Below are 26554 nucleotides of genomic sequence, written 5' to 3' on the forward strand. Positions count from 1 at the left end.
GTTTAACAGAAGCAAAGGGAAACTAGTTTTAAGCAAGGTTGAAGTGTAATAATAACTGACATCATCATCCAGCCTTTACTAAGGCAGGCACTACTCTAAACAAGTACTCTACATGCATTAACTCATTTAATAATTATAGCACCACTGAGAGGTTATGAAATTTCCCTGAAGTTGCTGCTGGCAAGTGGCAGAGCCTGAGTCTGAGCGGTCTGGTTCTAGATGTCTCGCTCTTAACATCACACTATGTAGTAGAAAAGTGAAAGTTAAGGCTGTAATCAGTGCACTGGAATTGGCAATTCATGGATCATTGGTGTCTTTTAAGGGGGTTTTTCCTCAGCACCTATGATAGTGCACACCTATTTCACTGAGAAAAGAGAAGCAACTGAAGAGAATTTCTGCACATTCTCACCAACAAATGTACCAACCTACCTAAATCTTTACCTAGATTCTCCCTTACCTTGCTGTTGCAAGAAAGGAACTATCTGTGGATCTATCACTTGATCCTAACCTCTCCTACCTACTCAAGGACATCAATCCATAAATTGTCCTATTTCTATCATGTATCAATATTTCCCCCCATGTATCATTTATAACAGCTACAATTATTTTCCATCTTGGAAAAAGAAATGATCCTCTGATCCCACACTTCCTCCAGCTTCAGCTACATTTCTCTGTTCCCATTTTATTTTTTCCTAGTCCTGGAAAAAAAAAAAAACCAGATGGGTGAGTGCACAGATTGGGTGGGGGGCACATGTGTGGAGTGCACATGTGGAGGGTGCACAGAAGGTGGTGCAAAAGTGGGGTGAGGGTCACAGGTCTCCCCATTTTATTTCTTGTAAAAATAATATATATAAATACTATATGTGTGTGTGTGTGTATATATATTATATATGTAATATCTCCATTACTCTAATTCTCTCTAGAACCCTCTCCAATTACTTTCCTACCTGGAAGCAGCTCTTGTCAAACACTGGCAATGATCACCTTGTACTCAAGTACAGTGGTCACTCCTCATGGAATGCAATTTGCACAGCAACACCTGACAAATGATTACTGCCTTCTTGACAGAGTTTCATTACTTGGCTTTCAGAACATTATTCTCTGGGTTTTCCTTTCAAAGTTATTCCTTTTCAAGTTGCTGTTTATATGTACAATAAAATAAGTATATTTTATTGACTATGTTATTACACTTGTCCCAACTTTTTTCTCCCCTTTATCCCAGCTCTGCCCTACACCCCCCAAACCTCCAGCCTTCCCCACCCCCTTAGTTCATGTCCATGGGTTGAACATGTAAACTCTTTAGCTTCTCTGTTTCCTACATCATTATTAACCTTCCCCTGTCTATTTTATGCCTACTAGTTATGCTTCTTATTCCCTGTACCTTTTCCCCCTTTTCATCCCCTCCCCCTCGCCAGTGACAACCCTCCGTGTGATCTCCACTGTTCTCATTCTGTTCCTGTTCTAGTTGTTTGCTTACTTTTTGATTTTTAGGTTTAGTTGTTGATAGTTGTGAGTTTGCTGTCATTTTACTGTTCATATTTTTTATTTTCTTCTTTTTCTTAGGTAAGTCCCTTTAACATTTCATATAATAAGGGCTTGGTGATGATGAACTCCTTTAACTTGACCTTATCTGGGAAGCACTTTATCTGCCCTTCCATTCTAAATGAGAGTTTTGCTGGATAGAGTAATCTTGAATGTAGGTCCTTGCCTTTCATGACTTTGAATACTTCTTTCCAGCACCTTCTTGCCTGCAAGGTTTCTTTTGAGAAATCAGCTGATAGCTTTATGGGAACTCCTTTGTAGGTAACTCTCTGCTTTTCTCTTGCTGCTTTTAAGATTCTCTCCTTATCTTTAATCTTGGCTAATGTAGTTATGATGTTCCTTGGTGTGTGCTTCCTTGGGTCCAACTTCTTTGGGACTCTCTGAGCTTCCTGGACTTCCTGGAAGTCTATTTCCTTTGACATATTGGGAAAATTCTCCTTTATTATTTTTTCAAGTAAGTTTTTAATTTCTTACTCTTCCTTTTCTTCTTCTGGCACCCCTATCATTCAGATGTGGGAACATTTAAGGTGGTCCCAGAGGTTCCTAAGCCTCTCTTCATATTGTTGAATTCTTGTTTCTTCATTCTTTTGTGATTAACTGTTTATTTCTTTCTTTTGTTTCCAGTTGTTAATTTGAGTCATGGTTTCTTTCCCATAACTGTTAGTTCCCTGTACATTTTGCTTTATTTAATTTTGTGTAGCCTTCATTTTGTGACTGAGCTCACTCTATTCTGTGAGTATCCTGATTTCCAGTGTTTTGAACTCTGCATTAGATAGGTTGTCTATCTCCTTGTCACTTAGTTCTTTTTCTGGAGTTTTCATCTGTTTTTTTTCATTGGGACTATACTCTTTGTCTCAGTGCACCTGTTATGTTGTAGGGTGCGGAGTCTTAGGTTTGCCAGGGTGGAGCAACCCTGTTTGCTGCGTTGTGGTGCTGTCTGTGCTGGAGAAGTCAGAGAGGGAACAATGTCGCTCACTTGCTCTGCTCTAGCCACACTTTCCAATGAACTGTCCTGTGAGACTGGGAGTTTCTCCCACAGTCGCAACCCACACAGCTTTTATAGCTAAAGGTTTTGAGTCTTTAGTTTCCTGTTCAGCCAGTCCTGCCTCACCTGCATGGTCCACCGCCTTGCCCCTCCTACCAGACTGGCTGAATGTTTAACTCTTCAGTTGCTGCAGTTCCATGCAGTTTGATTTTCTGGCACTTCTGGTTGCTTATTATTTTTAAATTGGTTTATATCCTTCTTTTGGTTGTGCAAGGAAGTGAACCATTTCTACCTATGCCTCCATCTTGGCCAGAACTGTTCCTTGGACCTTTTTTTCTATCTATACTCACTGCCTGGGTCACCTCATCCATCTCATGGCTTTAAAGATCATCTCTATACTGAAAACCTTAAATTGATATCTTCTACCTAGACCTCTCTCATGAACCCAAACTTACATATTTAATGCCATTGATGTGCCTGATATCTCAAACTCAAGATGTCCATTCCTGAGATTCTGATTCCTACTCTTTTCTCAAAAGACTGCTCCTCTCTCTCTTTTGTGTCCTGGTCCATCTGAGAAAATGGCCACTCTATTCTTCTATTCTTCTAGTTCATACCCTCTCTCTCTCTCTCTCTCTCTCTCTCTCTTTCTCTCTCTCTCAAGTTCATTTGAATCTTTATTGGCTATCTGGGCCTTAAAGCTGCCCCTCAACTTAGGGCTTCCATGAGCTGTACAGAACACCTGCCACCTACTGGAGCCAGAAAGGTGACACAGAGGTACAGAGGTTGGTGGTCCTTGTCCCAACATACACACCCCACCCTTTGGGGCTTCTAGCACTGAGACTTCTAGGGCTACAAACCTGTATCCTCAAGGTTTATATCTCATCATTCTCCAGTTGAATAGCATGAACCTCAAACTCATTGTGGTGTTCTTAGATTCCAGCATTTCCTTGGAAGCTCTTCTGTTTCTCTCCAGTCAGTCTCTTCCTGCGCCACCCCCCCCCCCCCCCAGCCTCCTCTCTAGGTCCTGGGGCATCTCCTCCAGCCTCTGCCTGACCACTAGCCTCCTATACAGGTTCTAAGAACTGCCTTCTTGCCTCCACCTGTCCCCTACCTTCTTCTCTAGAATCCAGGCCTTCATGGGCTTCTTGTGCTGATGGTTTTTTAGCAAACAGAGACCCAACATCTTGTGGTTCCAGTGACTCTTTGAGCTTTGAGTGCCTAGGAATCTCTCCTGGGAAGTTGTTGAGCTCCTCAGAGGTCATAAGCCTATCTCCATTCAGGTTCTGTGTCTCCAGCATCTTGTCTACTACCAGGACCACCAGTTTGGTAGTGTGAGAGTCAGCAGCTCCAGGAGCCAAAGTTGCTGTCAACATAGATAATATCTCCAGGACATTTAGCTGGGCACTCTGGTCATAGTCACGAAGGGCAAGGAGGCAGAGGAGAACCTGCTCCTGGTTATGTGCTCCAGCTCCCCTTCCATCTTCTCTGGTCCTTTTATGTAGCTCTACAAAAGTCGGAGCTGCTTCTGGCCTGATTGGAATGGGTTGGCAGGGGCTGCAGCTACACTTCAAGGATCAACCTCATGGTTTTACCCTTGGGAGTAGCCTGACCCATGGGCATCAGCAGCAGCAGCACTAACATTCTCATTGTCAAAGGCAAAAATCCTTCCTGGAACTGGAACAGTAACACGTTTCCTGTGGCAGTGTGGTGAGGCTCAGGCTGGGGGCTGGCTTTGGTGTCACTCAAAACTGTGCTGCCTGCACCTCACTCCCAGTACACAGGTGGCTCCATGTCACCATCGAGGCTGCAGCTGCCACCCTGGCACCCACACATCATCAATGGGGCCGATATCACCCCATGGAAGGAAAAATGGTTATTGGGAGGTGAAAAAGTCTTAGGTATAACAATTGTTTGTGATCCTCTGAAGCTCAACTTTACTCAACAAAATCTTATTACTTGATTTTTCCCACTTTCTTGGGTATGCCACAAGCAACAATGGCATTCAATTCATGGAAGATACACAATATGAATCCAAGGCCAGCATTACAAAATTATGGGAAAGGTGGATGTGGTTGGAGAACTTTCTATCTTTCAAATGCCCTATTTTGAAGTTCATAACACAGGAAATTGCCTACAAATGACTGTTGACTGTGACATTGCATATGACTTGGGCTGATCCTTGAAGTGCAGCCACAGCCCCTGCCCAGCCCATTCCAATCAGGCCAGGAGCAGCTCCAACTTTTGCAGAGCTACATAAAAGGACCAGAGAAGATGGAAGGGGAGCTGAAGCACATAACCGGGAGCAGGTTCTCCTCTACCTCCTGCCCCTCCATGACTGTGACCCGAGTGCCCAGCTGTCCTGGAGCTGTTGTCAATGTTGACAGCAAATAAAAATTTCATATTTTATGATTTAATTCTACAAAAGTTATTCAATTCATCATTAACTATACCAAATGCTGAGAAGAAAAAACATCAACAATATCACAATAAATATCAGGCAGTTGATAATTAATAGAAGTTAAAAGTTCACTAAAACTTCTTTTTTAAATTGAATTTTTATTCCAAATGACTATACTAGCTAGTAAGACAACAGCTAAAACTGAAAACAATTTGCATAACTGGAAATTAGTTGATTTGCAGGACAGCAAACGGTGCGATGACAGCCTTGCCACTTGATAATGGTTATAACCAAGAAATCATAATAATAACCAATGTCTTTCTGATGTGCAGTGTTTATAGCAAATAACATAAAAAGAAAACAAAAAGACAAGGAAAACTCCCCACAAAATCCCAAAGCTCAGAAATTAACATTCACTTAAGAGCATAATGGTGAAGACTTTTGCTAGCAAAATTATCACAATTCTTAAAATGGGAGTTTTGAAGTACTTCTTCAAATTCAAAAGCTAAAAAAAAAAAAAGAGGGAACAGTTACAGGGGCTTAGAAGAGCTGCCCCTGCAACGGAGACCATCAGTCCTACTTCCAAACAGTGATAACCAGTGAGCCCGACAAACTGAACAGAGAGGCCGACTGGCTGGCGCTGATGTCACTGAATGTACAAGAACATGTCGGATCACTCGGGAGCCCCAGCCAAAGCCCCAGCTACTGTTCCTTCTGAATGATGCTGAGGTTATCTTTCTGCCCCTCGAGTTCCTCAGCACTGACCATCAACAGGTCGATGGCAACGTATTTGGTTTCATGGAAGTGCAGCAAATGGACCTGTATGTAAAGATTCACCTCTGCACTTCTGCACAAGTATGGGATATTGCCCACTGCTTTAAGGTGAGCCCTCTGGGAATTAGGATACAGTTTGTACATTTCTTCGTTAGCTTCAGTTGAAAGTGTACTCTGGTCAAATACATCTATAGTAGTTACAGAATGTCCTGAATTTTATGAGGTTCCACATAAGAATTTTGACAATTCAGGGTAAGTCTCAGAGTAAGCCATTTCACTCTGACCAAAATTTTCCAGCCTGTCCATCATGAAATCAATGGCATCAACCATCACAGGGTCCACTGGGCCAGACAAAAAGTGTCTAAGAACTGATGTGGGGTTTTTTTAGCATAAATGATGGCATCAGCTAATCCTGTTTGCAGTCCAAGTTTGATTAAAGATAGAGGTGTCACTGAAGGAATCGCAAAGGATGAGGGAATGGATCTGGGAAATTTGTGAGTATATTCAGCAAATTTCTAGGCCAAAAGGCCTCCTAAAGAAGCCCCCAAAAGGTGAATTTTATCCAATTGCAATGGTCCAAAAGTTTATGAGCCCATCACAGAATTCAAGATGATCCCAATAAACTGGATATTGCAAAGCTATAATTTGGTAACCCCATAGAGTCAAAGCCAAAGTCTGGTGGAAAAATACATCTGCGGTCCCATTCACTAGGGGAAGAGATATGAGGGAACACCTTATATTTCTGGGACCTGCATCATAGAGCAACCTTACTGTCTTCATCATCTGCAATCATCTTTTTAAGGGAACTGTACTTCTAAACCAGTTATAATCAGGAGAGACTTTAATTTCCTCCATGGTTAGTTGAAAGGAAGGTTAACCTTGCCATGGCCACCTGAACATCCCTTTCCCTTCTCCCCAAGGCAGCTCTTCTCTCCAGTACAGGAGCCAGCAGGCCAGGGAGGGTGTTCGGGGAGGTGGCTGGGTCCTCATGGGGACCAGCAGCCAGAGTCCAGCAGTCACAGGACTGGCAGGTGCAGAAGGCAGTAGGAGCATGCTAAAACTTTAAGATATTAATATCTTAAAATATTTAAGATATTAATTTTTCAATTGTTTTAGTTTTGCTTGAAATGTTTTTTAAATTAAATGTATTGGGACGACATTGGTTAATAACATTAAAAGTTTCAAGTGTACAATTCTATAATACATCATCTGTATATTGCATTGTGTTCCTACCATCGTATATTTGATCCTCTTGATTCTCTTCATCCTCCCTTCACCCCCTTCCCACTACTGTTGTCTGTGTCCGAGTTTGTTTTCTTTGTTTTTTGCTTTCTGCTTTATGTCCCACATGAATGAAAGCATATCGTTTTTGTTCTTTTCCATCTTTTTCCCCTTAGCATGATACTCTCAGGATCCGTGCATGTCAGAAATGGCAGTATTTCATCCTTTCTTACAGCTGAATAGGATTCCATTGTATGTGTGCATTACATCTTCTTTATCCAATCATCCATCAGAGGACACTTAGGTTGTTTCCATATCTTGGCACCATGAATGAGGCTGCAGTGAACATAGAGAGAGGTACATAGATCTTTACAAATAAATGTTTTGAAATGTTTTGGGTAGATATTCAGAAGTAGGATTGCTGGGGCATATGATAGCTCTATTCTTAATTTTTTGAGGGACCTCCCTGCTGTTTAAAGTGGCTGTACCAATGTACAGTCCACCAGCGGTGTACACATGTGAGGGTTCATTTTCCTCCACATCTTCTCTAACACTTGTTATTTCTTGTCTTATTGATAACAGCCATTCCAACAAGTGTGCAGTGGTATCTCACTGTAGTTTTAATTTTCATTTCCCTTGTAGCTAATAAAGTTGAGCATCTTTTCATATACCTATTGGCCATTTGTATGTGTTCTTGAAAAAAGTGTCTGTTCAGGTCCTCTACCCATTTTTTAATTGGATTTTTTGTTTGTTTTTTGTTGTGAAAATATAACAGTTTAGAATACTTTAAAAAATGTTTACATTGCTATTATTATGTGTTTATGCAAATTAATAATTTGCACATGTAATATATTATTACAATGTACATCAGTAAAGAAATTACTTGAGCCCTGGCTGGTGTAACTCAGTGGATTGAGCGCGAGCCTGCAAACCAGGGGGGTTGCCGATTCAATTCCCAGTCAGGGCACATGCCTGCATGCCTGGTTATGGACAGGGTCCCCAATGAGGGGCATGTGAGAGACAACCACACATTGATGTTTCTCTTCTTCTCTTTCTCATTCCCTTCCCCTCTCTCTAAAAATAAATAAATAAAATCTTAAAAAAAAGAAATTACTTTCAAAGTTAACCAGCAAATATAGTTAGAAAGTTAAGCTAAATATTAATAGCTTTAACATTTTAAAATATTTTGTTAATTTTGGTTTTTTTAAAAATATATTTCATTTATTTATTTTTAGAGAGGGGGAAGGGAAGGAGAAAGATAGGGAGAGAAACACCCATCAGCTGCTTCCCACATGTAGCCCCACCAGAGACCAAACACAACCCAGGCAGGTCTACTCCCAACAAACTGAGCCACAATAGTCAGGGTGATTGACTGATTTTGAGAGAGAGAGAGAGAAACACTGACTTGTTGTTCCACCCATTTATGTATGCATTGGTTGATTCTTTTATGTGCCCCAACTGGGGATTGAACTCACAATCTAGGTATGTGCCCTGACCAGGAATTGAACCTGAAAACTTTTTCTTTTTTGGTGTATAGATGACACTTCAACCAACTGCACCACCCAGCAAGGGCACATTTTGAATTTTTAACTTAAAGGTTTTAGTCATTCTTAACTCTGTATTGGATAAAAAGAGTAAACTTCATGCTTACTCTTGTGTAAAGCATATATATATGTATATATATGCATATATATATGGTACATATACAGATACACAGTATATTGGTGGCATTAAACTTTCACGGGGGTGTAGAGGATTAGGAAAATATCTAAAAAGTATCTTCAGGGGTAGCAATAAGGAAAAAGGGTTTTGAGAAACACTGTTCTAGGTCCAAAAACCTTGGTGTCATACTTGACTCATTTGTTTTTCTTCAATGCTTCTTAAATCCATGAGCAATCCTTTTGGCTCTGCCTTCAAAATATATCCAGGATGTGACACAGCTTCTTGTTATCTTTTTTCTTACCACTCTGGTACAAACCACCATCATTTCCTTGTCTGGATTATTCTAATAACCTCCTTAACCAGTGGCTCTGAAGTCACTTTTTTCTTTTTCTCCTCATCTTTCTTTCTTTCTTTTTTCCTTTTCTACCAATACAAAAGTTTATTTAACAAAAGTTCTATGTGAAAATGTACACAACTCAATTTTTATGTTGTAGAGGAACAGGTGCTATGGAGAGGAGACATATGGGAACTCTTCATTTCTCTGGTGAACACAGCCATTCTTTACACTTGTCCCAACTCTTCTAACATGATACTATTTCCTCATATTACCACCATTCCAGTATTGTTCTGCTGCCCACTAGTTGCCATCTCTGCACATTCATTTATTATAAGATTCATAAAGGGATCAAATCTTCTTGTCCATAAAGTTTTTTAACTTGGGAGGATGAGTTTTTCTCATGGTGTCTATTCAGCAAGCTCAAACATACCTCCAAACAGTGTAGTCTATTTTCGACATAGCAACCAACATGATCATTTAAAAAGATCACCATGTAATTTTCCTGGTTAAAACTCTTGTGTTTAAGCCCTGGCTGGGTAGCTTAGTTGGTTAGAGAGACATGCCAATACACCAAGGTTGTGGGTTCTATCCTGAGTCAGGGTACATACACGAATCAACCAACAAATGCACAAATAAGTGGGACAACAAATCCATGTTTCTCTCTCTCTCTCTCTCTCTCTCTCTCTCCCTCCCTCCCTCCCTCCCCCCTCCTCTCTGTCTAAAATCAATAAACTTAAAAACAAAACAAAACAAAACAAAACCCTCCTTTGCTTAAAAGGGCTCCCCATCTCAGAGTTAAAAGCTAAAGTACTGTCCCCTAGAGCAACAAATATAAAGGAAGGAATAAACAAATGGGACTACATCAAGTTAAAAAGCTTCTGCACAGCTAAACATCAGCAAAATGAAAAAGGAACCAACTGTATGGAAAAATATATTTGCCAATGATACCTTGGACAGGGGTTTGATCTTCAAAATATATAAAGAACTCACATGACTCCACACCAGGAAGACAAACAATCCAATTCAAAAATGGGCAAAGGACCTGAATAGACACTTCTCCAAGGAGGACATACGGAGGCCCAGAGACATACGAAAAGATGCTCAGCATCACCATCCATCTGAGAGATGCAAACTAAAATCACCATGAGACACCACTTCACACTGGTCAGAATGGCCATCATAAACATATCAACAAACAACAAGTGCTAGTGAGGATGTGGAGAAAAGGGAACCCTAGTGCACTGTTGGTGGGAATGCAGACTGGTACAGCCACTGTGGAAAACAGTATGGAATTTTGTCAGAAAGCTAAAAATGGAACTGCCTTTTGACTTGGTGATTCCACTGCTGGGATTATACCCTAAGAATCCTGAAACACCAATTCAAAAAACCTATGCACCCCAATGTTCATAGCAGCAGTATTTACAATAGGCAGGTGCTGGAAACAGCCTAAATGCCCATCAGTAAATGAGTGGATCAAAAAAACTGTGGTATATTTACACAATGGAATACTACACAGCAGAAGGAAGGAACTCCTACCCTTTTCAACAGCACGGATGGAACTAGAGAGTATTATGCTAAGTGAATAAGCCAGGAGGTGAAACACAAATACCATATGATTTCACCTATAAGTGGAACTTAATCAACAAAACAAACAAGCAAGCAAAATAGAACCAGAGACATGGAAATAAACAACAAACTGGCCTTGGCTGGTGTAGCTCAGTGGCTTGAGCACATGCTGCAAACCCAAAGGTCCTGAGTTCTATTCCCAGTCAGGGCACATGCCTGGGTTGCAGGCTAGGTCCCTGCCAGTAGGGGGCGTGTGAGAAACAACCACACATTGATATTTCTTTCTCCTTCCCCTCCCCTCTCTCTAAAATAAAAACAAATAAAATCTTTAAAAAAAAAAAACCCAGTGGGGAGGGGGCAGGGGATAAAGGGGGGAAAAGGAGAAGGGTCAAATCAAGGAACATGAATATAAAGGATCCATAGACCCCATGGACAAAGACGAGGGGAGGATTGAATGTGAGATATCCTAAATTAAATTATATCAGGCCAGAGAGGAAAGGGGAAGAAAAAAAGAGGTTAATCAGTTAATACCTGCAGTGTAAAACCAACAAAAGACTGCTCACACTCAGTATATTTTGGAATTATTCAATTAACTTCAGGCAGTTATTTCCAGATTATCTAAAAATAGCCAGGCACTCTCGAGCCTCAGGAGTCTCCACCTCTTGTTTACACACGAGCTTTACAGATTATGTTGTGGACTCTGCTGCACCTATCCCGGCCTCACCTTCTCGCATCCCCTTATCTATAGCTAAATTCTTCCGGAGGGATTTATTTCTTACTCCCCAGACTTGATGTATTGAAAACAATGCTTGCAAAACTCAAGGACGTTGGTCATGTCTTTCTTACCTAGTCATGTTGCTGGTGGCTTAGACCCTACGCCTCAAGACCAGTTTTCTTTTTTTTTTTTTTTTTGTAGCAATGGCCTAATACACCCTTTTTAAAAAAGACTTTTCAGCCGTGAAAGTTAAAGTTTTTTAACAAGAGCCAAGTGTCACTTTCTTCCAAAGACCTTCCTGATGCACCAAACCACCTTTCCCATGCTTATATACAGGATCACCCATGCAATAAATACCTCTACCGCCCTTACCCTGCTTCATACTTCTTTACATAGTTTATTACTACCCCTTGATATATGTTTGCTTACGGTCTGCTAACACTGAGGCCCAGAATGAAAAATTTTTTTGTCTGTTTTGCTGTTACTTTTCAACATTTAGAACGGTTCATTCAACACATTCAACATCTTTTTGTTAAATGAATGAATACTAGATATGAACCTGACAAAAGTTTCCCTGCCTCAAGAAACATGAATCTACTGGGGAGACATAAAGTTAAAATATAATAATTGCACGTGCTCAGTGGGTCACGGAAGCCTGCAAATCTGCCCAAAGGTTTTGCATCACGTATGTGATAGAATGGTTAATCTAGGTTGTATAATGTATTATGCAATTGTGAGATTGTGTCATAACTGGCGAAGGTGAGATACCTTTCAACCTTTCCTCGTGTCGAAAATTTTACGGGGAAAATTTTGTTTCACTTCATTTATTTTCTCTTCCTATAATTCAAATAGTCAAGTAGTTACGAATGGTATAGACCAAGAAAAATATAAAATACTGCTTGGTCTAGGAGTCTGCGTAGTGAATGGCTCACTGGCGCATGCGCATCACATAAAGCACTGCAAGATGGCTGCTGGCCACTTTGTCGTGCGTCGGTTCCAAGGAATTAGTGCCGTGGCGGCTGTCGCCAGAAAGTAACGGTGGCCGCTGAGTGGTGGACGTCTCCTGGCACTGATGTGAGCTAGGTATCCTCAAGGGAGAGACTTCGCAACGAAGCAAAAGGTGGGGCAGAGCGGTGAAGCCCCCTCCCCCAACCTCTCCTTAGTTTGACCAACTCCCTATTCCTTCCCTCTCCGTTTTTCCTCCCAGCCCGCTACACGCGGATTTGCTGCGCATGCGCACAAATAATCGAAGCACCTCCTTAGCCCTAGGGGCTGGCGGACTCCTGCGCGCGCTTCTCGCTCTCCTCCCTTGATTGGTCCGATTGCCCCGCCATCGCGGCTGCCCTCTGCTTTCTAGGTTGAGAAGGAAGCGGGGGGCGGGGCTAAGCAGCGCGTGCGCGATACTGTTGCTGTCCCTTTGCTGCTGTTGCGTTGCAAAAAAAATCCTGACTAGGTAGCCTTGGGCCTTTTCTGTGGTAGAGGATCTAAAGGGGCAATCGGCTAGTATTGAATTTAAGATATTAGTGCCCGCTCTGATAGGAGTGTGGTGATAAAAGTGGGGAAGGGTCTTACTTAGGGTTGAGCGCCAAAGAATATAAAACCATTGGTTTGGGGGTCAGGCATTTTGAAGGGCTTTGCCCTGTTTTCTGCGAAATTCCTGATTACTGATTAGTTTAAACACAACCCCCTGAACAATTCTAATAAACCTTCGAATCCCGCAGCCTCTCCTTGCAGCGGGTGCGAGCCACCAGGGTGCACAGCAGCTGACCCGCCCGTCTTACCACCAGAAGAGCCTAGCGCGTGCACCATCCCCTCCCCCTGACCTCCCTCCCCACCTACGGCTTTCACGCACTCGCAGTGATTGTTTTGCTCGCTCCCGCCTCCGTCGCCGCCGCCGCCGCCAGAGGAGCAGCAGCACTAGTGCAAACCGGGAAGATGGCGGCCGGCGGCGGCGGAGGCAGCAGTAAGGCCTCCTCCTCGTCGGCCTCTTCGTCAGGGGCTTTGGAGTCCTCGTTGGATCGAAAATTCCAGTCGGTAACCAACACCATGGAATCTATTCAAGGCCTGTCGTCTTGGTGTATAGAGAACAAGAAACACCACACTACTATCGTCTACCATTGGATGAAGTGGCTCCGGAGATGTGAGTGTTGGGGGTGCTTAGGGGAAGGGAAGCCTGGGGAAATAGAAGGAAATAATCCCGGAATCGCTTGGGGTTTTCCCATGGAGTCACTGCATTTCGTTGGGGATGTTCGTTCACATTAAAGCTGTGACCCGAGTGTTCCCAAACCCAGACTCCATTCCTAGCCAGCCTTTTCCTAAATTGCAGGAGGCTTAGCATTTCTTGGATATTTTAGCCACTGACTTGGTGTGACCTTGGGCCGTTGGCCCCGTATCTGTAGATTCCTACATTGTATCATTTCGGAGCCATGTAAGGTTTTGTTGACTTACTGAACCTTTGCGGAAATTGTCGCGTCCGTTTGTTTCTTAGATAGGCCTTGACATGTTAATGATTTTTGGTTTCCTTAAGACACACAAGCTCTGGTTTTAGAAGTAGTACATCCACATATTTCGCTGGAATATGTTGGACCACTCTATTTTCTAATGATCTAAACTTGTGATGTGTAGTGAGAAGGGCTTTATCTGGATGAATGTTGAGTAACATGAGCTCCACTTAGAGCTGAGGCGACTACCTGCGGGGTTTTCCCTGTACCTGTGTTTGCCGCAATAAAATACAGGCTTCTTGATACTGACCGGAAGCAACTGTAGTAGGTATCATCAGTACTTTAAAAATCACATGAAATACCGTTTTAAGGAATTTTTGGTCTCATAGGTAATAATCAAAACAAGAAACCAAGAAACGTGCTTTTTTTCCTGCAACCCTTGTTAGCAGAAGAAAACAGCATCCGAATATTTGTCCACCAAAATGATGCCAGTGTCACCTAGTGGGTGGAAAAAAAGAAATACACTTTTTGAAAATATATAGTATCCTTTTCCCTCTAGTTACTACTGTTTTGTCTTTATTGGGGAGTTTTTTCTTGTGCCTTACTACAGAAAAGAGGTCTAGTAAACCTGTCAGGAAGCATGGATTGTTTGCGAAAGATTTCATCTCTTTTATGAGGAAGTGTGGAGAAGTCACTGTTGCTTTCTCCTGAGAAGAGAAGGTTAATCCCAAATCCACCTATATTGCAATTTTAGGTCTTCGTTGCTTCCTGTCCATAGCTTGTCACCACTTCTTACTCCATTTCTACCATTGCTTTTGTAGTATTTTGACTTGTGTTTACCTTTTAGGGAACAGATGGATAAAAAACTTGCAAAATCATAGGCCCCAAGCTTCAGATCATTTGTATACATAAAGTTATTGTTGGGAAAGACGTTTTTTGGCTCTTTGAATATTTGCTGAAAGGGTTGTAGAACCAAGACAGTATTACCTATATGTACCAATAACAGATCGAAGTTACTTTTTTCCAAGAGGTAAAATTATTCCAATAGAACATACAAAATCAAATATAACAGTCATCAACATGTTAAGTATCTGCTGTGTGCCCAGCCCTTGTCATTTACAGTATATCTATCTTGTTATACCTTAACATAACCATAAGAAGTAGATTTTTTAATCATTGATTTACAGATGGGGACGCTAAGGCTTAGAAACATTAAATTGCTTAAGTTTACACAGTAAAATGGTGGAGTTAGGTTTTGGCTCTACCATATCAGTTGATGATGGCCACATTGAACTTTGTAAAATGTTTTCAAGATTTTTAATGTACTTGGCACACCAGTGGTAGCAAGCAGTGCTCATGTGAGCCTGAGGACATGTTTTTTTCTTAAACATATTCTTCCTGTTTTAAGACATTTTTACTAAGTTATGCAAGTATTTAACATTTTCTACCTTTGGGCTCTGGTGCTTTAACACTATGGTTACATCATTTGCAAGAATAAGTTGGTTCTCATCTCTGCCTTGTGGGATTACAAATGACAATTATAATAATGAGAAACCAGAGCCAGAATTTTTCTGCCTCTGCTGTTGATATTGTGTCTGAATTTATTTCCCTTGTTAATATCTTAAAAGGGGAAAATATTGCTTTAGGAAGACAATACTTCATTTGAAGTGCATGATATATAATTTATTCAATTAAATGCTTTTGGCTTTGCAAAAACCTGATTTTCTCCCTCTTGGCCTAGTGCAGTGCAACTTAACTTTCTAAAATGGTTCAAGATAATTTGTAGTAGTTTTGTATTTACAGTTGACCTTTGAACAATGTGGGGATTAGGAATGCCAACCCTTGAGCAGTCAAAATCCTTGTATAACTTTTGACTATTCCAAAACTTTACTAATAGCCTACTGTTGACTGGAAGCCTGACTGGTTACAGTCGATTAACACATTTTTTGTGTGTTATATGTATTATATACTATATTCTTACAATAAAGTAAACTAGATAAAAAATGTTAGCAAAATCATAAGGACAAGAAAATACATTTACAGTTTTTATTGAAAAAAATCCACATATAAGACTCTCACAGTTCAAACCCATGTTATTCCGTGGTCAGCTGTACATTTAATGGGTATCAACTATTTTGTAAGTAAAGCCTTTTGAGAGATATTCAGGAGAGTGGTGAAGGGTGAATAAAAATAATTTATGCATTGGACCTCAGTTTTCATTTAATTTTATTATTATTTTTAAAGGAGTTCTTAATTTTTTAAAGATTTTATTTATTTATTTTTAGAGAGGGAAGTGAGGGAGAAAGAGAGAGAGAGAAACATCAATGTGCAGTTGCTGGGGGCCGTGGCCTGCGACCCAGGCATGTGCCCTGACTGGGGATCGAACCTGCGATGCTTTGGTTCACAGCCCGCACTCAATCCACTGAGCTACGCCAGCCAGGGCTTTAATTTTATTATTTCTTTATAGTTAGAATTATTTTAGTTTGAGTTTGGTTTCTGAGTCAGCTTTAGGAAAATTTGTGAGGCTGATACTTTTGCCTTTCCAGCCTTTCTGTCCATTTTCCTGATCGCCACTTTTGTTTCTCTCTCTCTTTTCTGGCATCCATTATTTAGTAATTTTTGTTTAGACCTCAGGGTGAATTTAAGTAACTATGTTAGCTCTTCCAGAGATATTTTCATTTTATCCTTTAGCTTCATAATGTATAATAAGAGACTTTTGTTCACTTTTAAAGGTGATAACTCAGAGAAGGTGAGTAGGCTTCTTGAAGTTCCATGGGTGGGTCATACTGATTTTATTCAGGTTTCTCTTAATTTGTTTGGATGAAGCATTCATTACCATCATTTTAAAAGTGATCTTTCTGTAGCATAAACATGCCATTCCGGTACTTCAAAGTCCTGTGGTTGGCATTCCATTGCAATGGGGATAAGATCTAAACTTAAAAAGTTTCTGCGCTGCTACCTCTCAGACTTCTTCCAGTTGTCCTCTCATCATTTAGATCCAAGCTCAAATATTACCTCCTTGAAAGGCGTTCCCTAATGACCTTATTTCAAGGGGTCTTTTCAGTTGCTTTCTGTCACATCACTTTATTTTCAGTATATGAAATTACCTTGGTTTTTGTTCACATGTTTGTTGTCTGTCTAGTCCCACTGGATGACAAGGCTGTATCTTCTTTGCTGCTGTATCCTCAAGCGGCTAGAACAGTGGTTGGCACATAGCAATCAGTAAATATTTGCCAACATAATTCAGTGAAATAATCAGGAACTTATATTGTTTTAATACTGTTTATCAGAAGGAAATATTTATAATTTAGTGAAAGAAATAATAAGTATGGTTGCTGGCAGGTTCAACATATGGCTCTTGTAGGAACTTGATGTGCAATTTGACCAGAATATTATTTCTCTACTTCATTTGGCCCTCTTGTTTTTAATGTAAAATAGGAATCAATATGGAAAAGTAGAACTAGATCTAGGTTCAGATCTTAATTCCATCACTAATACCTGGGTGGCTCTATGCAAAGTACTTAAATTGTGAGCATCAATCTCTGATTTGTAAGTAGAGATAATGATTCCTCATAGGATTGTTGTCTAGATTTAAGAAGATAATGTATGCATTTTAGCATAAGTCCTTGTGTATAGAAAACATTCAGCTTATTTATCATGTTGGTGATGATTATGCGGAAAAAGATAATCTTAAGATCCTAGGTATTCAGAATAAGTACAGCAGAACTTTGTTTTGGGTACAGTGGTGGAAATTATATTCCCATTCAGGACAGATGAATTGGATCTGCCTCTCTGTAGTGAATTAGCGAGTGCTCTGAAGAACTAGCAGGACAAACTGGAAAATACTGTGTTCATGATGTCTCCGTGTTGTCTTGTTTCTAAGTATTGAATGGTTAATCTGTTTTATACGAGCTGTTACGAGAATTCAAGTGAGGTTTTGAAGAAAAGCAGGATATAGGGAAGTAGAATCATTAGTAGAATCTGGTAAGATTTCCCTTGAGCTATTTTTGGTACAAACTTTAAATATGTACAAGATTCAGAAAGCATGATATTCCCCCCTTCTGATTACCCCACTTCACTCATTATCAATTTAATGGTCTCCTCCCCATTTGAAACAAATTTCAGTAATTTTTTCCATAAGAGAGACTTATATAAATATGGACGAGCATAAAAAACCTCTTTGTACAGGATTAATTTATTGTAGAGAATTTGTAAAGTGCAGTTACAGTCATTGGCAGTGGTTTCTTAATTTGGGTTTTGGGATCCTTAGCTGGACCATGAAGATGGTGTTAAACAAAAATTTGAACTTCCATGGTGGAAAGAAAAATCTTTAAAGTAAAAGGTTTGCTCTTGCTGTTGTGGCTCAGTTGGTTGGAGTGTCGTCCCATACACCAGAAAGTTGGGGGCTTGATTCCTGGTCAGGACACATACCTTAGTTGTGGGTTCAATCTGCAGTAGGGGCATGTACGGAAGGCAACCAGTTGATGTTTCTCTCTCACATTGATGTTTCTCTCTTTCTCCTTTCCTCTCTTTAAAATTAAAAAAAAAACATTAAAAAAAAATAAAAATAAATAAGATAAAATAAAGTGTTTATTAAGCTATTGCTAGCTAAAAAGAAGACGGGTCTTGGGGCACGGAGTCTCAGCCTCCAGCAACATGTCCCTCTCAGAAGTTTCCAAGGGTTTTTATATATCAGGTAGGGGGAAGAAAGGTGTAAGCAATCTGAAAGAATATGCGTTAGCTATAGGCAAAGGGATGGGAGAAGGTGAGTGTGTGTGTGTGTGTGTGTGTGTGTGTGTGTGGCAGCAGCTCTGGGATTAAGGACAAAGCAAAAAGAAATGTCCCCTTTGTGGACTGGCTGTGTGCAGCGGAGGCTCCTGGAGTTTGAAGGATAATCTGTGGAAATAGCCTCCGGGAAATTAATCTGAACTTCCAACAAACACAGAAGGAATTTGAGCAGTCTTTTGTTTGTTTGCCTTCAGCCATTAAAAGTCTAACAGTTGTGTCTCTTTCTTTCACCCTCTGGCCCAATAATGTAATTTAGAACATCCCAATTTTCTCCTTTGTCATTTTTAGCTGTACCATGAAGATGATAATTTTATAGCTAATTTACAGCAAGAGCTTAGTATGTGTCAGGCACTATTCCAAGCATTTTGCATGCATTAATTCATTCAGTCCTAACAACCCATTCAGTCTCTCTCACAAATGGGGATTATTGTGATCCCATTTTATAGATGAGAAAACAGGCACTGAAAAGTTGAGTAATTTGCCCATGGTTACAGATGGTGGAGCCAGGATTCAACCAGTCATCCTTGATTTACAGTGTTCACTTAGCCATTGTACTAGACAACCTGTCCTAGCCATAAAATATTTTCTGCAGGGCAGAAAACCTTTGATAACCTGATTATTTATTCAAGATTAGGCCACATATGTTAACTAGATTGTTGAGATTTTAAATCTTAGCATTACACTGTTTTGTTGTTGTTTCTGTTTTGGCATTCCGTGGCAAAACTGATTATCTTCTGTAGATCTGAAGCTCTGATAGGCATTTATTATGTCTTCGATGAACAAAAAATGGAAAAACTAGTCAAACGTTATTAATGTTGTCTACTAGGCAGAAATCTCTGAATGTGAGGTATATTTAGGTTAAATAATAAATGCATTTTGGGGGGGCAAAGATTTTGGGGGTACAACACTGGGCAATGGGGAGTGTAATCTGTTATATTTGATATTCCATAACTCTGAGGGTCTAGGACCATTTTCTGCAACTTTAGCCCTATTCCTTTAAATGTTTACTTTCTTCATAATCCATCCTTTGTTGGAGATATGTAGGCTAGACATGTAGAGTATGACAGTACTGCTATAGGTGTAAAGATTTTAAATCACATATCATTTGGATACAAATGAGTAAAACAGGTGGACTAAAGGCAGATTTTTGAGCTGCAGGATGAATTTTGCTTATAAGTCCCTAGTTTACATTTAGTTCTTTTAGCGAATATTTATTGAATACCTACTGTGCCAGGCACTGTGGATATAGCAGGTGAACAAAATGGAGAAAATTTTTTGCCCTCACAGAGCTTAAACTCTAGTAAGGAGAGACAACAAATAAGTAAAATATTAAATATGTTAGGAGGTAAGAATATTAGAAGTGCTATGGAGGAATATAAAGCAAGTAAGGGGCATAGAGAGTGTTACAGGTATTTCAAATTGGGTGATAAAAGAAAGCCTCACTGAGAAGGTGACATTTGAGCAAGAAAGTGAGGTATTAAGCAATACACATATGAAAGTGTGAGAGAAGAATGTTCTAAGACAAAGAGAACAAAAAAAATACAAAGATCTTGAGGTTAGAGTGTGCCTGGTAAGCTTAAGGAACAGCAAGAAAGCTTTTGTGGCTGGAAAGGAGTAGTGAAAATGAGGATTAGCAGATGAACTCAGAAATTATGGTGGGGCAGATCACAAAGACCTTTATAGATACTGTAAGGACCATGGCTTTTATCTGGAATGAAATGGAAGTCATTTGAGTAGAGGAGGGATGTGAACCGATTTGTGTTTCTAAAAGGTCATTCTGGTTGCTGTGGAAGCCCTATAACAGTTAGGTGGCTATTGTAGTAATCCTGGGGTAAGATGTTGGTGGTTTAGACCAGGTTGTGGCCAGTGGAAGGAATAAGTAAATTGAATCTAGATCTCTTTTGAAGGTAGATCCTGCTGGATTTCTAGATGGATTAAATATGGGGTAGGAAAGGAGAACAATCAAAAATGACTCTTTTTTTGCCTGAAAGATTAGAAAGAGTTGACAGTTACTGGTATGGGGAAGGCTGTTTAAGTGGGGCAGGTTTTGGGAGGAAGATCAGAAATTTAGTTTTGAATATATTAGGTTTGGGTTGCCTACATTTAAAATAATCTTTATTGAGGTATAATTCACAGATAATACACTTTGCTCTCACTTAAAGTGTACAAGTCAGTTGTTTTAGTGTATTCACAGAGTTCTGCAGCCGTTGCCAGAGTGTTAGTTTAGTGTGTCTTTAGAGCCACTAGGCTGGAAGAGATCTACAGTCATGTGCCAGGTAATGGGGATACATTCTGAGAAATTCATTGTTAGGTGATTTTGTCATTGTTCAAACATCACAGAGTGCACTTACACACACTTAGACGATATACTCACTACACATCTAGACTATATGATAGATCCTGTTGCTCCGAGATTGCAAACCTGTACAGCATGTTACTGGACTGAATACTATAGGCCGCTGTAATGCAGTGGTGTTTGTGTATCTAAACATAGAAAAGGTACAGTAATGATATGGTATAAAAATTATACACCTGTGTTAGGGCACTTAGGATGAGTGGAGTTTGTGGGGGAACAACTGGAAGTTGCTCTGGGTGAGTGAGTGAGTGAGTGAGTGAGTAGTACATGAATGTGAAGGCCTAGGACATTACTGTACATACACTACTGTGAACTTTATAAACACTGTGCACTTAGACTGAACTAAATTTATAAAACAATACAAGATTAAATCAAGCACAAGAGAAAATGATGCAAGTGGACACTAAACACCAGATGCACGAGGCTATTGCCAGTGTAACACAGCACACTGTTTTACAGCAAACTTTTTTATTAATGAGTACACTCTAATCATAAACAGTATAGTATAGTAAATATGTAAACCAGTAACAAGTTTGTTTATCATCATTTTCAAGTATCACGTACTGTACATAATTGTGTATGCTATACTTTCATACAATACAACCGACAGTGCAAGAGGTTTGTTTACACCAGCATCACCACAAAGGAGGAATGAGGAATATGTAGCACTGTCATACTGTGATGGATATATCACTAGGCAATGGGAAAATTTAAACTCCATTATAATCTTACGGGGCCACCTGTATGGGCAGGCTGTCATTGCCGAAATACTGTGTGGCCCATGACTGCACTAGGGACTAAGTGTAGGGTAGAAAAATGTAGTAAGATAGAGTAATAAGAGTAGATGGAGAAAAGGTCAAGAGAATGCTCTGAGGCATTCTGATATTTCATTTTATTTCATTTCATTTATTTACTTTTAATTTTATTCTCACCCAAGTACATGCTTACCAACTTGAGGGGGGGGTGGGGGAGAGAAACTTTGATGTGAGAGAAATATCAATTGACTGTCTCATATGCACCCTGACCTGGGACTGAACCCGCAACCCAGGCATGTGCCTGGCTGGAGATCTAGCCTTCAACCTTTTGGTTTATGAGCCAGTGAGCCAGTGCTCCAACCAACTGAGCCACACCTGCCAGGTTGTATTCCGCTATCTTACATATATCTTTCTACTTATTTGGTCTTATGTTCTTGGCTTAGGTTCTTTTTGAGGTTCAAGGTAAACTTTATCTGAGCTTCTCAAAGAAATATCGTATTTTTCGGACTATAAGATGTACTCCCCACCTCCCCAAGTTTGGGGGGAGGGGTGCATCTTATAGTCCAAATGTAGTTTACCTGGCTCACTGTGGAGGGGTGGAGGGACAGCAGTGGAGCAGGATCACAGGAGGCAGGAACCGCCTATTTTTTTTCCTACTCTAAAACCTAGGTGTGTTTTATAGTCTGAAAAATATGGTAATAAATATCTATTTTGATCTCTCTCATATTTCTACTCTTGGTTTAGGCCTAATGGCACTTCTGGATTAGTTAGGTATTAGCTCTGTTAATAATTCCCAGTTGTAACATTACTGCATAATTGGTCCTCCTCCCTTTTCTGTGGATACCTCCTAGATCACATTAAAAAAAATTTTTATTCTGTTGTCCTAGGTTCATTGAGATGCAGCTAGTATTTTTGATATTTCCTGACAATATTTAAAAACATGAGATTACCTTAATTACAGCTTATAATTATTGCAGTGATATATACTAAGTGAACCTTTTTACCAATATTATGAGACTTAAGAAGCCGTTGTTAAGTTCTTTATTTAACTGCTTTGTCTCTCAAATGCAGAAGGGTGGTACTATATATGCATGACCCAAGGTGGGTTTGTAGAGAAGGAGCTCAGAGACCCTAGTAAAATTTCTCAAAAACTTAACTGCTGTTGTACAAACCAGCTTGACTGAGTTTATCATTTGTTTGTCAAGGAAACAAAAAATAGTTGATGTTTTGTTTAATTATAGAACACTGGAGAAATGCACATCTTGTAGCAACAGAACTGAGTTCCTCCTTTTGGAAAAAGGCAAACATTTCATCTGTACTTTGGAACATAAAGTTTTTCTGGCTAAGATAAAGACAGTTTAAAAAATACCTAATTCTTTCTGTTCTTTTCTTAGAGAGAAACATTGCAATAGAGGCCCTTTGATGAAAGAAATGAAAGGTTAATACGCTGATTTTAAATTTTGGTTGTGGCCTTTATCTTTCCCTCATCTTTGTTCCTTCTCCCACTTTACTCTTTAGTGAATAGTTTCACTTGGCCTTCACTGTGTGGTTCTTTGGTATCCACTAGCAGAGAGAGTTTTTTTATTACCCTTTAGTAAAAGTTGCAGTGTTCAAGGGGAAAATATCTGTTAATGTTGGGAATTATAACGTTCCATGTTTAATTTTAAAAAGACTAGAATGGGTACAGTGCTGTTTTGAGTTCCCTTTACCATCATTATAATTTTAAAACTGTAGTGTAAGGCAGTATTTTAAATTGATGATCTCTTGTGTCCAGGGTTCAGTCAACATTACTTAGTTACTAAATGTTATTTCTTATAATTCATATTTTTTAGCACCCAATACAGAGTCTTACATGGAGCAAGCATTCAATATTTCTGAATTCTGGGCCCTGGTAAGGTAGCTCAGTTGGTTGGAGCATCATCCTGATGTGCCGTAGTTGTGGGTTTGCACTCCAGTGGGCGCACTTACAAGAATCAACCAATGAATGTGTGGGTGGGTGGAACAAACAGATAGATGTTTTTCTCTCTCAAAATATAAATCAATAAAAATAAAAAGTAAAACATCTTTGCAATTAAAAATAAAACAGGTTCTGGAAGTATGATAATATGAGGGTTGTTTTTTGTTTGTTTGTTTGTTTTGTTTTGTTTTTGGTAGCCTTCACCTTAGGATATGTTCATGAATTTTTAGAGAAAGAAAAGGAAAGAGAGAGAGACATCCATCAGTTGCCTCCTGTATATCCCTGACCGGGGATCGGGCCCATAACCTCTTGGTGCACAGGACTGTGCTCCAACTAACTGAGCCACCCAGCCAGGGTGATAATGTGAGTAACAGTCTAAAAGAGGTACCACTTTTTTGGTTGGAGTGAAAGTATTATTCACTGAGCATATATACTAGATATCATACATATATTACCTATAAACCTGACATTAACTCTGTAAGATAGGAGTTATCCTAACTTAAAAATTTTATGCTTTGGCTGGTGTGACTCAGTTGGTTTGATATCCCTGCTATAGAAGAAGGGTCACAGTTTGGATTCCCAGTGAGGGGCACATACCTAGGTTGCCTGTCCTGGGGGTTCGGGGTGGGTGCATGTGGGAGGTGGCTGACTGATGTTTCTTTCTCTCTTTCATGGATGTTTCTCTCCTTTTGCCCCTCCCTTCCCCCCTCTCTAAAAATAAATAAATAAAATCTTTGAAAAAAAAATTGAGCTAGGGCTCAGAGAAGTTAATTGATTATTTTGGGGAAATTGTCAGTACGTTTATAGCACAGGAAAAGGAAACCATACCTGGTTTCGGAATGGCCAAGCATAAGCTTAATTTAAAAAAAAAAAATGTAGGCAGATGGTGAGAGTGAGTGGGATAAAGAAAAGAAATACAATAGAGTCAAAGCTTGAGTTGCTTACAAAGTACTTTCTTCTTATTTAATAATACTCTTTATTAAATTTCTAGTCATTAAGGTAGTTAACTTCACAAGCATATCACTAATAGATTCAGTAATAAATAGCTAACATTTAATGTTAGCTAGTGTTAGCTAATGTTCTTACGTGATGTCATTTAATGTAACAGTTCTTAAGGTTTTTTATTATTTGGTCTGTTAGTAATGTATATGTAAAATTAACTATACTGGTTACAGGCACAATAGTAAAGTATTGTAAATGATAATAAGTGAAGTTCTTGAAGGCTCAAGTGAGGTAAATTATTCAAGGTGCACAGCAGTGGACAGTAGAGCCAGGATTCCAATCAAAGCAGTCTTCACTCCAGAACCTACATTATACCATAGTGCTGGACGGCTTTCCACTTCTTTTAAGGTTTATTGGTATTGTGCAGTGTTCTGTAGGTAACATTGTGTATATAGTGTAATGGTTCCCAAGCAGCCTTGCGGCTATTTTTTTCCAGCTTTACTGAGATATAATTGACATATAACATTATGTAACTTTAAGGTGCTGATTTGTTATACACATATATTGTAAAATGATTACCACAATAAGGTTAGTTGATATCTCCTTAACCTCATATAATTACTTTTTTTCCATGAGAACATTTCAAGATCTGCTCTCAGGAACTTTCAAGTATATAATGCCATATTTTAACTACAGTCACCATATTATTCATTAGATCCCCAGAATGAGTTCATCTTATAACTGGGAGTTTGTATCCTTTAGTTAGCATCTCCCACTTCCTAGCCCCTGGCAACCACCATCATATTCTTTGTTTCTATGAGTTTGTTTGCCTGTGTATTTTCATAATTTCACTGAACTGCAGAGTAGAAAGCAATCCATTAATTCATATATAACAGTAAATTGAATATAGAAGCAGATATGAGACACTAGTTGACTTCTATTAAGCCAGATACTAGCTTTTCAAAAATGTAAAATAGTGCTACTCTACTCAATAAATTTGTTTTGCAAAATATAGTTAGTTTAATAGAAATGTATATAACTTAATAATAGTTTTATCACTGTCATTTTTAATGAATTAACATATTTTTAAATTATTCATTTTAATTTCTAAAGCAGTAAATAGCATAGATATAACCCATATAAACAAAAGCTCTTTGGAGTCTTCAATAATTATATAGTTTTAAAGTGATCCTGAAATCAAAAGGTTTGAGAACCACTGCTTGATAATATAGAATAACTTTTATCAAGTTTCTACAGGATACACGTCTGTTGTCTGTTTTTTTAATATTGCATATTGTCCATTGATTTTCAGACTTTGTTTCATCAGTCATTTAATTATTATTTTTTAAATGTGTAAGATCATAAGTTTGCTAACATTTTATTATGCCAAATAAGGACATAAAAATACACTGCTATTTATACTGTCACTATCGTATTATAAACTACCACTTTATATGAAAAATTTGCCTTGATGCTCTTGTCTTTCAGGTCTCAGCTCAAATGTCATGTGCTTAGAGGTTGAGCCCTTGTCATTCTAGCCAAAGAGCCCACCCCATTCCCCGTCCCTGCATCGTCATTCTTTTACCACATCACCCTATTTTATTTTCTTTATACCATTTCTCATCATAAAGAACTATTTATTTATTTGCTGCTTTACTGAGATGCATATGCCCCTCACCCCCAACTATAATCAAGTCCATAACAGCAGGGAATTCATTTTGTCCACCACTACGTGCTCAGCGCCTTGAAGAGAGTGCAAAACATAGAAAGTGCTTAATTAACGAATCTTTCTTAAAGCTGACCTCAGACCATACTGGGAGAATTGCTGCTGTTGAGATTATACAGTTTTCTTAGATTTAAATATTTAGGCCGGTCTACTTAAGTTTTAAATTCTTTCAGTTAATCATGCATACTCTATGTGATATTTTAAGGTTAACAATTCAAAGGAATGAACAGGGACCCTTTTTAGTCCTTTTTATTAATACTAGTGAATGCCCAGAGAATACATTAATTTGAAAACTGTTTACCCATTTTTTAAAGGATTTTGTTTATTTATTTTTAGACAGGGGAAGGGAGGGAGAGAGAGAGAGAAATATTAATGTGTGGTTGCCT

At 39.3% G+C, this 26554-nt stretch overlaps 1 protein-coding gene and 2 pseudogenes across 6 annotated transcripts in view; 1 reads left to right on the forward strand and 2 right to left on the reverse strand.

Annotated features, from left to right (window-relative positions):
* Positions 1–3594: 3594 nt before the first annotated feature.
* Positions 3595–4177, reverse strand: LOC114489131 (annotated as a pseudogene).
* Positions 4178–5105: 928 nt separating this feature from the next.
* On the reverse strand, positions 5106–6767 carry LOC114489228 (annotated as a pseudogene).
* Positions 6768–12145: 5378 nt separating this feature from the next.
* The window catches only part of RPRD2 (regulation of nuclear pre-mRNA domain containing 2), a 95284-nt gene continuing 80875 nt past the window's right edge, over positions 12146–26554 (forward strand). The window contains exons 1-2 of one of the 6 annotated variants that reach the window (XM_028502630.2): positions 12146–12323; positions 12925–13343. In XM_028502630.2, coding sequence (XP_028358431.1) covers positions 13139–13343 — 205 coding nt within the window. In that variant the 5' untranslated portion in view covers positions 12146–12323; positions 12925–13138. Of the gene's footprint in view, positions 13344–26554 lie in introns of all 6 variants that reach the window. The other 5 variants (XM_036015808.1, XM_036015810.1, XM_036015809.1 and 2 more) reach the window with 5 other exon arrangements.

The sequence above is a fragment of the Phyllostomus discolor genome, chromosome 14 (assembly GCF_004126475.2).
Source record: "Phyllostomus discolor isolate MPI-MPIP mPhyDis1 chromosome 14, mPhyDis1.pri.v3, whole genome shotgun sequence".
Lineage (NCBI taxonomy): Eukaryota > Metazoa > Chordata > Mammalia > Chiroptera > Phyllostomidae > Phyllostomus > Phyllostomus discolor.